Below are 12,063 nucleotides of genomic sequence, written 5' to 3' on the forward strand. Positions count from 1 at the left end.
TTTACCAACAGAGGCTGTACACCGAGCAGTGGAACAAAGACAAGGGAGTCATTCACCTCATGCCAGATGCACCCCTGTTCATACTCGCCAAGAACAATTCCTACAATATCAATCAGGTACGTTTGCTTCAGATGTTGGACATGGAGTGATGATGAAATCAGTTCATGCGCAGCTACCTGTTGTATTTTTGCATCGTAAGATCGCGAGAGGTGGCGACGACTTGGGGAAGCCTTCATCCAGCAGTGGATTTATCACGACCGATTGATGATGACGACGGTCTAAAGTAACAATAGCGAGAGCTGTACTATGCGGAGTTGTAGCTCTGTCTCCCACTGTGGCGCTTGGCAGAGGAATTACACGCGGCAGTGGGAGGAGATGAAGCGAGAGGGAAACCACATGAAGCCCGATGCCATTCCGGTGCAGGCCGCCAAGGCGGCTCACCTGCTCATCAGCGGAGTGAGTGCCTCCACACGCCTACCACACCGCTCACCACCGACTATTGAAGACCCGTGTACTGTGTGTACGATTATTATACGTAGGTTTCAAATATCTGATTTATCCCCCTAAACAATGCCACCACAAGTATATGATGGGGGCGTATCGTCAGATTATTGTTTTTGTTATCGAAAACTATGGTCGTTAAATAACAGTCAGTATTTGTTAGAATTGTTTTCCCAGACCTTCGGTTAAGTTGGCTGTTCTTACAGCTCATAGCATCCATTGAATTGGCAGTGGCTCATCAAATTATACTTAGACAAAACTGCTTGTAAAGTCCACCGGGGGTGACCTGAGATACACTGGATATGTTGGGTATTATTCTCACTGAAGCAATGCGAATATATATAACCAGCAGTCAAAGCATACTAAAGAACGTGCACGAATGGCTTTTATCATGTTACAATATGAGTACATGTGGTGTTTGTTAATTTTAGATCAAGTACAAGGAGGCCTATGAGAAGGAGAAGGGCCAGCATCGTGGGATTGCCAGCCTGAAGGATGATCTCAGGATGGTCAACGTCTTCCGAGCTGGCAAATTGCAGAGTGAACTCGAGTACAAGAAGGATTTTGATGATAATAAATCAAAATTCCACATTCCTATGGATATGATGAATGTTGTCATGGCCAAGAAGTGCCAGGACATCCTCAGTGACGTCAACTACAGGCAGAGGCTGCACGACTGGACGTGTCTGCCGGACCAGACCAGCGTCGCCCACGCCAAGATGGCCAACGAGCTGCAGAGCGACGTAAGTCCCTCTTTATCTTCCTGAGTTTGCATCTCTGCTGTCCTGTTTCAGCGTCCAGGACTACTGCAATCTGATTTGTGTCACCATAGGCCCTGTACAAGGCTGATCTGGAGTGGCTGCGGGGCTGTGGATGGATTGCCAATGACTCATTGGAAGTAAAGAAGGCTCAGAGAGCAGGAGAGATCCTGAGTGACAAAAAATACCGGCAGCCTCCAGCCACAATAAGGTTCACCAGCGTGACCGACGCACCTTTCATGCTGCAGTGCAAGGTCAACGCCGACCAGATCAACAGCGTGAGTTTATTATTCAAAATGAAACAAATCCATCTGCATTCATCGAACAGGCTCCATTTATTCGTCAACTCACTGTAGATGTAGATGACGTTGGTTGTACGTTGTCCATGTGCTTACAGAGACTCTACAGGAAACTTTGGGATGCTGACAAGACCCAGATCCACGTCATGCCTGACACCCCCGAGCTTCTGCAGGCCAAAGTGAACACCGTCAACTTGAGTGATGTAAGTGAATCTGGCTATGGATGTCTTTCTGGAAGGTGTGTGACTTGCGAGCTCTTATTATCAATACGAGAAAACAAAGGTCATGGACAACTGGAGTTGCCTAAGCATTTGGAGACATCTTTTGGAGGGACACAAGTGGAAAACGCAGCATAGTGCGTGAACCTAGGGCAGCCGTTGAAGGTATACCAGGGATGGAATAGGTGAAATAAAGGTGTGGACGAGAGCAGGCTGCAGTGCTTTTGGAAGATAAACTTGGTCGTGAAAAATAAGACTCCAATGTGCGTCATGAAGCAAGGTGTGAATCAGTGGGTGGCACGACCTTCTATGACACACGGCTCAGAAGCACTGTGGTGTTTAGCGAAAAATATCAAACAAAATCTCAAAAGTGCACAAAGCACTTGTATAATTAATTGGTATTACATGTGGGCACCAAGATGTTATCTGCCTAGCCTAGAAACATGCATTTAGAGTATTTGGCTGCTATACATTTCTACGTGATAAGCCACTTCGTTGAGCTATCATTTGTGATAGTTACTGTATTTTCCCGCATATAATCAAATACTTATTTCCCTCATTAAAATGCAAATCAATTTATAAAATTTTTGACATGCGTTTTTCTGGATTTTGTTGTTGTTATTCTGTCTCTCACTGTTCAAATAAACCTACCATTAAAATTATAGACTGATCATTTCTTTGTCAGTGGGAAAACGTACAAAATCAGCAGGGGATCAAATACTTTTTTCCCTCACTGTAACTACCGGTCCAGTAGCTGTAATATGATGAGGTCGCATGCTGGCAAGCCTAACAGTTCGCTTACTTTCTTATCTACCAGTTATGTGTTACTTATTTATTGGATATTTACTTTTGTTACTTATTTACTGTTTTAAGTTCACTCGTTTCCGGTTAGTTTGTTTTCTTTGTGCACGTTATGATTTTAATGTTAACAATTGATAGTGGAATGTATTACAAATGTAAACTTTGTATTAATATGATGGAATTAAGCTGCGGTAACGACTTTAAAGATATGAATGCTTGCGGGGTATATGGAGGTGCGGGCTATCTGAAATTTGTTTTACACAAAACGCTATTTTTACGGGGTATATGCATCTGCGGGTTATATGCGTATGCGGGCTATATGTTGGAAAATACTTTAGGTTGCTTCTGAAAACAAACTAAATGAAATAAAAATAGTTTCTAGTTTCAAAAAATATTTATTATAGCTTACATTGAGAGAAAAAGAAGATGCAGGATAATGACATCATCCAAGCAGTTAAGGAAAGTCGGTGGGCTTGGGCAGGACGTGTCGTGAGAAGGGACGATGGACGATGGTCAAGACTGATAACTGAGTGGCAGCCAAGGAACGGAGTGGGTCTGAGAGGAAATACACGGAGGAGGAGCAATGAGATCAGTTTGTGTGCAGGTGCTGGATGGATTGAATCGTTAGATCATGAGAGGTGGTGATGGCCTGGGAGGGCTTATCTTATTTTAATTTATATAGTACATTGACCAAGGCGCTGAACAAAGAATGAACTATTTGTACAGCAGAACTGTGATGAGATGCGTTGTTGAGGAGGGTAGTATCTTTTTGAATATGATGATGCGTGCAATAAACGATGATGAAAATGACAATGAGTGGTAAATCATGAGTGAGTGTGATACATGGGTAGAGAAGTTGGGAAGAGGGATGGAGTTAGTCATGCGGAAGGGAGGAAGAAGGGGAGGTTGGGCAAGCGAGGGAAAATAAGCGAGTTTTAACGGAAGAACAAAAAATAGACAGTGAGGCTGATTGGTTGACGTGCAGGGGCAGTTTGTTTCAGTGTAAGGGGGGCAGAAGCGAGAAAAAATGGAATCGTGATTGGGTACAGGGAGGAGGGAGAACACAAAGAGACAGCTGGGATTGTGAACGAAAAGGGCGAGAAGGAGCGTAGAATGAAATGATTGATGATGGCTGATGATCATCATTGATTAAAATTCTCACGTGTGTATTGTCTCACAGAAACACTACCGCGGCGCATGGAGGGAGTCTCGAGCACAGGGCTACGACATGCGCATCGATGCGATGCCACTGCAGTTGGCGCGCAAGTCACATGACATCATCAGCGACGTGCGTACCCATGTTCGGCCCCACGCTCCCCGCCACGCTCCCATATCCCTGCGTGCGGATATGAATTGAGTAGCAACAATGCGCCAAACCCGCATGCACAATGGCAGTCTCGGTGTGTCATTGTTCACAGGCAGCTATTTGGTTATTTTGTATAATCACTCATGAATAGAGTTGGCCAAACATCCCAATATAGGGCTGCAGAGCTTGGGCAATTGTTGGCGCTGGTTTTGGCTGCCTTACTGCTTATATGTAATTTCCCGTGCCTCCGTGCGAAAATTGTACACGTTGAAAACTCTACAGCGTTTTGAGAAGTGATTTGCATGAATGATGTGACTTAAAAATAAGACAATAAGTATTATTATCAACTTGTCATATAATACATTTTTATATTTTGAGTACTGTTTTCTCCCAATTGTATTAACATTGTGTTATTGAGTTTTTTCATGAGACAAACACATTTATATTCCATAACTCCCAGAGAGCGGCCTTGGAAGATGATGTCACAGAATTACTTATGAATGCCCTTCATTGGCCTTTCTATCCACACTTGAGTCATGTATTTTATCGATTGACTGAGATTTTTTATTCTGGAATAAGTCAAATAGGTAAAAAAAAATACGAACTTTCATATGCCATCAGTTCTATCCAGCAGCCATTAGTAACTGGACTGAGACCATGAACTCACCACACTTAAACATTTATCTTAATCATGGGTTACTGCCTGGGTTTAAACTAAGGATTTTATGAATGAATATTCCGCAAGGACGCTCAGCTGGGTTGAAACGAGCCGTGCACGCGTATCCGACGCGTGCACGGCTCGTCCCTGTCTTCAGCGGAGGGGAAGGTGCCACCCTGCACCAGCGACGTCTCTCACACAATCGCTGTCGCCCACAGTACAAGTACAAGGAGACCCACGAAAAGGGCAAGGGCCAGCTGATCGGCTTCCGGCGCCTCCAAGACGACCCGCGTCTGGTTCACAGCGCGCGCACCGCCATCATGCTCAACGCCCGCCTGTACCGGCAGAAATTCGAAGACAACAAGACCAAATGTGTGACTCCAGCCGACGCTCTGAGCGTGTTGCAGGCGAAGAAGTGCCAGCACCAGCTCTCAGACATCCCCTACCGCACCTACCTGCGGCACTGGACGTGCCTGCCGCACCAAGGACCTTTGCTACACGCCAAGCACGCTCAGGACCTGCTGAGTGACGTGAGTGACGCTGTCCCCCCCCCCCTGTGCACGTCACCTCGAACGTCTGACAACGAGAGCATCAGCACCACCCGGCACTTGCGTTGATCTGACCGATGTGTGATGGTTGCGATGCAGTGCGGCCAGCTGTGATATGGGTAATAGTGCAAGTGCTGATGGTGGTGGTTGGTGGTGTCAGTAGGTGTGGTGCTGGTCATCTCAGCCTTAAATTAATAGCTGGTGCAGTGTGTAAACATCGCGACTAGGGAGACAAAGGTGGACGGGCGTGGTGCTGGCCACCCACCAACTCGTGCACTGTGTCAACCTTCATAGGTGCTCACAAACAGCACTTTCCCCTACAGTGTGTTAAAGGCTATACGGGGGGGTCTTTGTATTTGGTCTTGGTGGTATTGCGATTGTTTCAAGTTTATTTTGTCTAACCAGGTGAAAACTAAAGAGACCAGGATATGGTCCCATGTGCAAGATCCACCTGGGTCATCAAAATGACGAAAGTAAAAACAAAGCACAGCAAAGCAGCAAATAACAATTGGGGCAAGAACAACTCAGTTACATCGTGGTGTCAGGCCTGGTGAGAGTGGTGGTGGAGCTGGTGGTGGTGAGAGTGGTGTCACAAAGTGGGTGTGATGCTGATGCAGGCTGTAGAGGAGGTGGTGCTGGTGGTGTAGCGATTGTTCTGGTGGCAATGGTGTAAGTGCTCACGCTGGCCATGTGATGCAGAACCTGTACAAGGAGGATCTCCTGTGGATGCGAGGGCTGGGCTGCTCGGTGTGGGACACCCCTGAGAACCTGCGAGCGAAGGAGGCCTACAATCACCGTAGTGACGTGCGTATGAACCACTCTGCCACCTCCTGCTCACTCTGCACAATAAAACACGGAAAACACAATTGGTTCTTGTGAGTTTAATACAAATGCTTGTATCCCCTTGCAATGTGATGTTGGGTTTTATTCGTTGAAATATGCATCATGAGGGTTCACTTTCAATATTGTTATTGAAGCATCTCCAATTTTCCCGTATGCCATTCTAATAGCAACCAGCAAAATGTTATAACTTTATGCTGAGTGTCTAAAGCTATTGGTTGGCATCAGGAGTTGCTTGATATGCAGCAACCTTTCTCCTGTGTAATCGTGCAATGGACAGGGGCCGGTCATGTGACGAGCACAACGGATCATGCTTTGCCACATTCACAGGAGGTCGACTCTATAAATTGAAGCCGTTTGTGAAGGAAGTAGCTGCCACTGCCGTGCATTGTTCAGACGCAATTAAACGCAGCCAAGCGCCTTCTAGGCAGGCTGAAGCCAGCTCATTGCCCACGTCAGGCCTTCGCAGCCCGTTTATCAATACAGGTTCTGTTTGCTGCGCTGATGCGTGTACCGCAGATAAAGTACCAGGCCGAGGCCAAGGTGGGGCAGCTGAAGTTCACGGTGGTCACCGACACCCCAGGCTACCTGACGGCGCTCACCAGTGCACAGCAGCTAAGCGATGTAGGTCCCATTCGCCGTCCGTTCGTCTCGACAATGGATGATGTGTGGTGCTGCATTTCTGATTCATACGGTGATGTGCAAGATCTCAAATTGTGCGCAACACATACTGTGCATAAAGTGGTGAATACTGTATGCTGTTTAATGTGATGCGTACACGATGAATTGTGTGTAATGTTGCGTTTGGAGTGATGCTTTGTGAGATATAATGTGCTCTGTGGCATGTGCAAGGTGTCGGCTCGTGTGCTTTGAGCCAGTTTGCTACGCGATGTGGTGTTGTGTAACATGTGATGCAATGTCGTGTTACATGTGATGTCGTGTAACACATGATGTGCTGAGTGGTGTGTGTGCTGCGCGGTGTGCGTGCTACATGATGTCATATTTGTCATGAAGTACTCACTGTGCTATGTCGGCTGACACGTGGTGTGTATGCTGTGTTGCTCAGATCAAGTACAAGGCCCAGTACAAGGCAGCACGCGGTGTTTATACCCCAGTCCTGGACTCTGTGGACAACCTCCGCGTGGCTAATGCTCAGAAGCTCTTCAGCAACGTGAGTATCTGCAAGCCGGGGCAGCGGGCCCGTGCGGCTCACATCGAGTGCAGCGGCAGCATCATCATCATTGGCCATGATCGATCCACTGCTGGATGAAGACTTCCCTGAGCCGCCGCTACTTCCCACGATTCAGAAAAGCAACAATCCACCCAGCGCCTGCGCATGAACGGATCTCATTGCTCCAACACCTGAGTGGACATCCTCTCGGACGCGTTCCATCCCTTGGCTGCCGATCCGTTGTTATTATTGAGCATCATCGTCCCTTCTAACCCAAGCCCACTCACTTTTCTTAATAGTTTGGATGATGTCATCAACTTGCATATGTTCTCTAATCCATGTGTTCCTCTCTCTGTCTCTCAATGTAATTCCAAGCACACATCTCTCCGTGCTGTTTTGCGTACATTTCTGTTTTTGTTTATACATTTTCATTAATGACCGTGGTGCCTCTGAAGCACGTATCAGTGCAGTGTGTACGCAGGACCAGTGATCTTGGGTAATTGTTTGTAGTACCGATTCTGGCTACCTTAAGGTTTCTCGCATCTCGAAATAATTCTCTCTCTCTCAGAGTGAACGAAAGCTGTGCGCGTTACACGTTCTAAGTTAGTTTAACACGAAGGCTTTCGCAACTAATATTATCCGTTACAGAGGTTTTTTAGGGTTAGATCGCGTAAATATATAAATGTGTCGTTAAAACCCGCCACCACCTGACACAGCCAACTAGTAAGGGTTGTCACGTAAACAGAACGTGCCAATTCGTCACTAGTACAGAACACCGGTGTGTTGGAGAGCCAAGCCACAACATTTACAAACAGTAAGACTTCGCCTGATGAAGCTAGTTGTAATTACTGGCGAAATGTAGTACTCAGTTTGTAAATGTTGTATATTTGCTCTCCAACACACCGGTGTTGCTGTACTAGTGACGAATTGGCACGTTCTGTTTATGCGACAAACCTTACTAATTGGCTGTGTCGGGTGGTGGCGAGTTTTAACGATACATCTATATATTTACGTGATCTAACCCAAAAAAAACCTCTATTATGGACATTCTAAGTTAGTTTTGTGTTTTGTGGTACATCGGTGTACTTAATAAATACATGACCTGGTCATGTGATTGATTTCACTCCGCATCTAGAACCTCTACAAAGAAGCATGGCAACGAGTGAAGGCCAAGGGCTTCTCCCTCCCAGTAGACACTGTACACCTGCAGAATGCTCGTCACCAGCAAAGCCTGTACAGCCCGGTAAGCCAACCACAGCCCGGAAAGTCCCCCACATTCCCCCACAGTCCGGTAAGATCCCCCCACAGTTTGGTAAGGCCCCCCCAGCCTGAAAAGCCCCCCACAGCCTGATAAGCCCCCCCCCCCCCAGCCCGGAAAGCCCCCAACAGTCCGGGAAGGCCCCCCCAGCCTGATAAGGCCCCCACAATCTGACAGAATTGTTCTCCACCTTATCGTCGAGCTGAAACAAAAACAGTTGGCGCATTATTAAATGCTTGTATTTGTGATCATTTAATTGTTTGGCAACGTCGGGTGGTGGAGGGTTTATAAAGACACATTTTTGTCAGACTACTTGGTTTAATACAAAGATCGCTTATGAATACATTATAAGTTATTCTTATGGCAATTTAATGAACATTTTACAGCACTATTTTGTTTATTTTTAATTCAGAGAAATGATTGGTGGATGGCGGTCCACAGTGTGTTGTTGATGGTTGAGGGTGGAGCCGCGGGTCCACGGTTACGTTTGAATCGCTTCTGACGGAAACTGTTCTCTCACCCGTCCCTGGCGGACCGTGACTCAGAGGAAGTACCGTGCGGAGTACGAGCAGATGAAGGCCCACTTCACCCAGCCGAAGCTCCTGAAGGAAGATCCCCGTGCCTTGCACGCCCTCCACGCTGGAAACATCCTCAGTAATGTGAGTACCTCCTTGCCCCTCGGTCACCTCCTCACTCCTCCGCCTCCTTACTCCCCCCAGCCTTCTCGCTCCCCCATCATCTGACCTGCGTGTTCAGCGGTCGATGTCTCCCATATTCTTAGGTTTTTTCGGTAAAGTCACGTAGGTGAAACATCAAAATTAATGAAAATAAAATAAAATAAAACAAAAATCACGACGTTTCGGAGGCAACACAAGTCTCCGTCATCAGGTGGGACCGTCACAGCCGAATTTGCTGCATCAAGTGAGGCAATGATTCAAGATGTAATCCCTTATAAGCAAGTTGAAGGGGGGAGGAGAAGGGGGAGCTCATCAGAATGTGGTAGCCAATGAATGGAACGTATCGGGAGGGAGGGGGGCGGGGCTCAAAGACAGCACGGAGTGCTAAGTACAACGCATCGGGAGGGGGAGGAGGGGGCGGGGCCAAAAAAATGGACGACGGCTTGGACGGTAAACTACCATTCTTGGATATTCTGTTTGAGAGGAGGCCTGACGGATCCTTGGGACATTCTGTCTACAGGAAAGCCACCCACACAGATTCCTACTTGAAACCGGATTCCCACCACCACCCATCTCAAAAGAATTCTCTCATCAAAACGCTATACCACAGAGCCCATGGCATTTCTGACAAACACCACCTGACCGGTGAATTAAGACATGTACATCGGGCCCTCAGGATGAACGGATACTCTGACCGTACTATCCGCCAAGCTGTCTCTCCCACCACACAGAAACAGCCACATGAAACTCCGACCAAAACCATCACGTTACCATACATAGCAGGCGTGACCAAAAAATCTCCAAAATTCTAAACAAACATAAGATCCAAGTCCGATTCAGTACAGTGCATAAAATCCGTGATCTGATTCCATCTGTGAAGGATGTCGTTCCTGACTTACAGTATCCTGGAGTCTACAAATTGAGTTGCATTTGTGGTGATTGCTACATTGGAGAAACGAAACGTCATGTTTCTGATCGTGTCCGCGAGCACAAGTCAGATCTGAAACACGGCAGAACTGATTCTTCTGCCGTTGCCGATCATTGCTACAACTCGGTGGGCTCTCATGAAATTGTCTTTTCCGAGACCAAGGTTCTCTGCAAACCTCCCGGCTACCATCAAAGGTTTGTACACGAAGCCATACAAATATACAAACACAGACATAATTTCAACCGTGATGATGGGTACAAACTTAGTAATCATTGGAAAGATGTTATCAACCACGCAAAAAAGACTTAATTACACTTTTTTGGACCATCTTATCTGACAGGCACTATTTTACTTTACTTTACCGAGTGTTAACATCCCCAGTTATTTTTTAACAGTACTCTCTTCATTGTTCAGCCAGCATTGGTATAAACATGGGCATTTTCGTTCTTTTGTCTATCATGTGTATCAGACCTCCCCTCCCCCTCTCTGTCCATTGTGTTGGCGTGTGCAGCAGCAACCGCGTCCAAGCCGTCGTCCATTTTTTTGGCCCCGCCCCTCCCCCTCCCGATGCGTTGTACTTAGCACTCCGTGCTGTCTTTGAGCCCCGCCCCCCTCCCTCCCGATACGTTCCATTCATTGGCTACCACATTCTGATGAGCTCCCCCCCCCCTCTCCTCCCCCCTTCAACTTGCTTATAAGGGATTACATCTTGAATCATTGCCTCACTTGATGCAGCTAATTCGGCTGTGACGGTCCCACCTGGTGACGGAGACTTGTGTTGCCTCCGAAACGTCGTGATTTTTTTTTAAATTAATTTTGATGTTTTACCTACGTGACTTTACCGAAAAAACCTAAGAATATGATTCCTTGCAGTCACGAAAGCTTAAAATCTAGGATGTCTCCCATCTCCGCAGTTGCTGTACACGGCGGCCTACAACAAAGCCAAAGGAGCGCTGCACCTGGCCCCCGACATGATGGAGGTGGTGGTGGCCAAGCGCGCGCAGGACCTGGCGAGCGGCCAAGGCTACCGCTCGCTCCGCCGCTCCTGGATCTGCCTCCCGGACATGCAGCAGCTGGAGCACGCGCGGCACGCACAGGAGCTCTACAGTGACGTACGTCCTGCGCAGCATTGGTGATAATTGAGTACGCCGTATGAACGTCAAGAGGCGTTCACCATGGTGGAAGGTGCTAATGTGTTTCACAGACACAGTGTGTAGTAGTTTCAGAGTAGGGGGCAATGTTGCTGTGTGTCATCCCAATTTAGTCATTTGTGGTGTAGTTTTTCGAATTTGGCAAATGTAGACCATGGCGCCGCCACACAATGGCCTACTCTGTTTGAATGATGTCACGGGATCTTTAGCGTTCACTGTGAAGCAGACATCTCGTGTTTTACAGTTAACACACCTGCGTTATTAACCAGGGCAGCCTGCCGGATTTGAACCACAAACCTCTGCAATGAGCGGCGAGCACGCTACCGCTGGGCCACCGCGTCACCACCCTGTTCTTCCCTTGCGCTCGAATTCCCTCCCATAATAATTGTGCTCAATTGGAGAAACTTGTTCATGCTTACCTATTCTAACTTTTAACTTACTGTTTGTTGCTATCCACTTTATGTTTTGGTGCTTTGAACATGTTCACAGAAAATGTCTGAAATAAAAAAAAATGCAGAAATACACGTGGGCGCGCGCTGTGGTACACACCGTGCAGCATGGGACGTACGACACACACCGCTCCCTCAACACCATTGCGTGCGATGTGTGCGCTGCAGGTGGCCTACAAAGACGACCTGAAGTGGTCGCGTGGCATCGGCTGCTTCGTGTGGGACACACCCAGCATCCTGCAGGCCAAGCAGAGCCGCGACCAATGCAGCGACGTGAGTGCCGCGCCGGGTGCACCGCCGAACGGAGGGTGATGGAGACGCCCCGCACGTGGCGTGAACCGGCTGACGGTGCGCCCTGTTTCCCCTACGCACAGGTGCGATACCGTGCTCAGGCCGAAGCCGCTCGCAGTGCATTCACGCCCGTGCTGGACACGCCTGGGTATCTGCAGGCCCAGACCGTGCAGGGCTACAGCGACGTGAGTCACTTACCAAGACGCAAA

At 47.7% G+C, this 12,063-nt stretch overlaps 1 protein-coding gene across 1 annotated transcript in view; it reads left to right on the forward strand.

Moving 5' to 3' along the window:
* The window catches only part of LOC144934387 (nebulin-like), a 99,967-nt gene that overhangs the window by 53,024 nt on the left and 34,880 nt on the right, over positions 1–12,063 (forward strand). The window contains exons 81-95 of the mRNA XM_078860081.1: positions 12–116; positions 349–456; positions 933–1,244; positions 1,334–1,537; positions 1,657–1,761; positions 3,758–3,865; positions 4,760–5,071; positions 5,789–5,893; positions 6,449–6,553; positions 6,996–7,100; positions 8,236–8,343; positions 8,904–9,017; positions 10,878–11,075; positions 11,732–11,836; positions 11,938–12,039. Of these exons, the coding sequence (XP_078716207.1) occupies positions 12–116; positions 349–456; positions 933–1,244; positions 1,334–1,537; positions 1,657–1,761; positions 3,758–3,865; positions 4,760–5,071; positions 5,789–5,893; positions 6,449–6,553; positions 6,996–7,100; positions 8,236–8,343; positions 8,904–9,017; positions 10,878–11,075; positions 11,732–11,836; positions 11,938–12,039 (2,196 nt within the window). The remainder of the gene's footprint in view (positions 1–11; positions 117–348; positions 457–932; positions 1,245–1,333; positions 1,538–1,656; positions 1,762–3,757; positions 3,866–4,759; positions 5,072–5,788; positions 5,894–6,448; positions 6,554–6,995; positions 7,101–8,235; positions 8,344–8,903; positions 9,018–10,877; positions 11,076–11,731; positions 11,837–11,937; positions 12,040–12,063) is intronic.

This window comes from Lampetra fluviatilis, chromosome 10 (assembly GCF_964198595.1).
Source record: "Lampetra fluviatilis chromosome 10, kcLamFluv1.1, whole genome shotgun sequence".
NCBI classification, from domain to species: Eukaryota; Metazoa; Chordata; class Hyperoartia; order Petromyzontiformes; family Petromyzontidae; genus Lampetra; species Lampetra fluviatilis.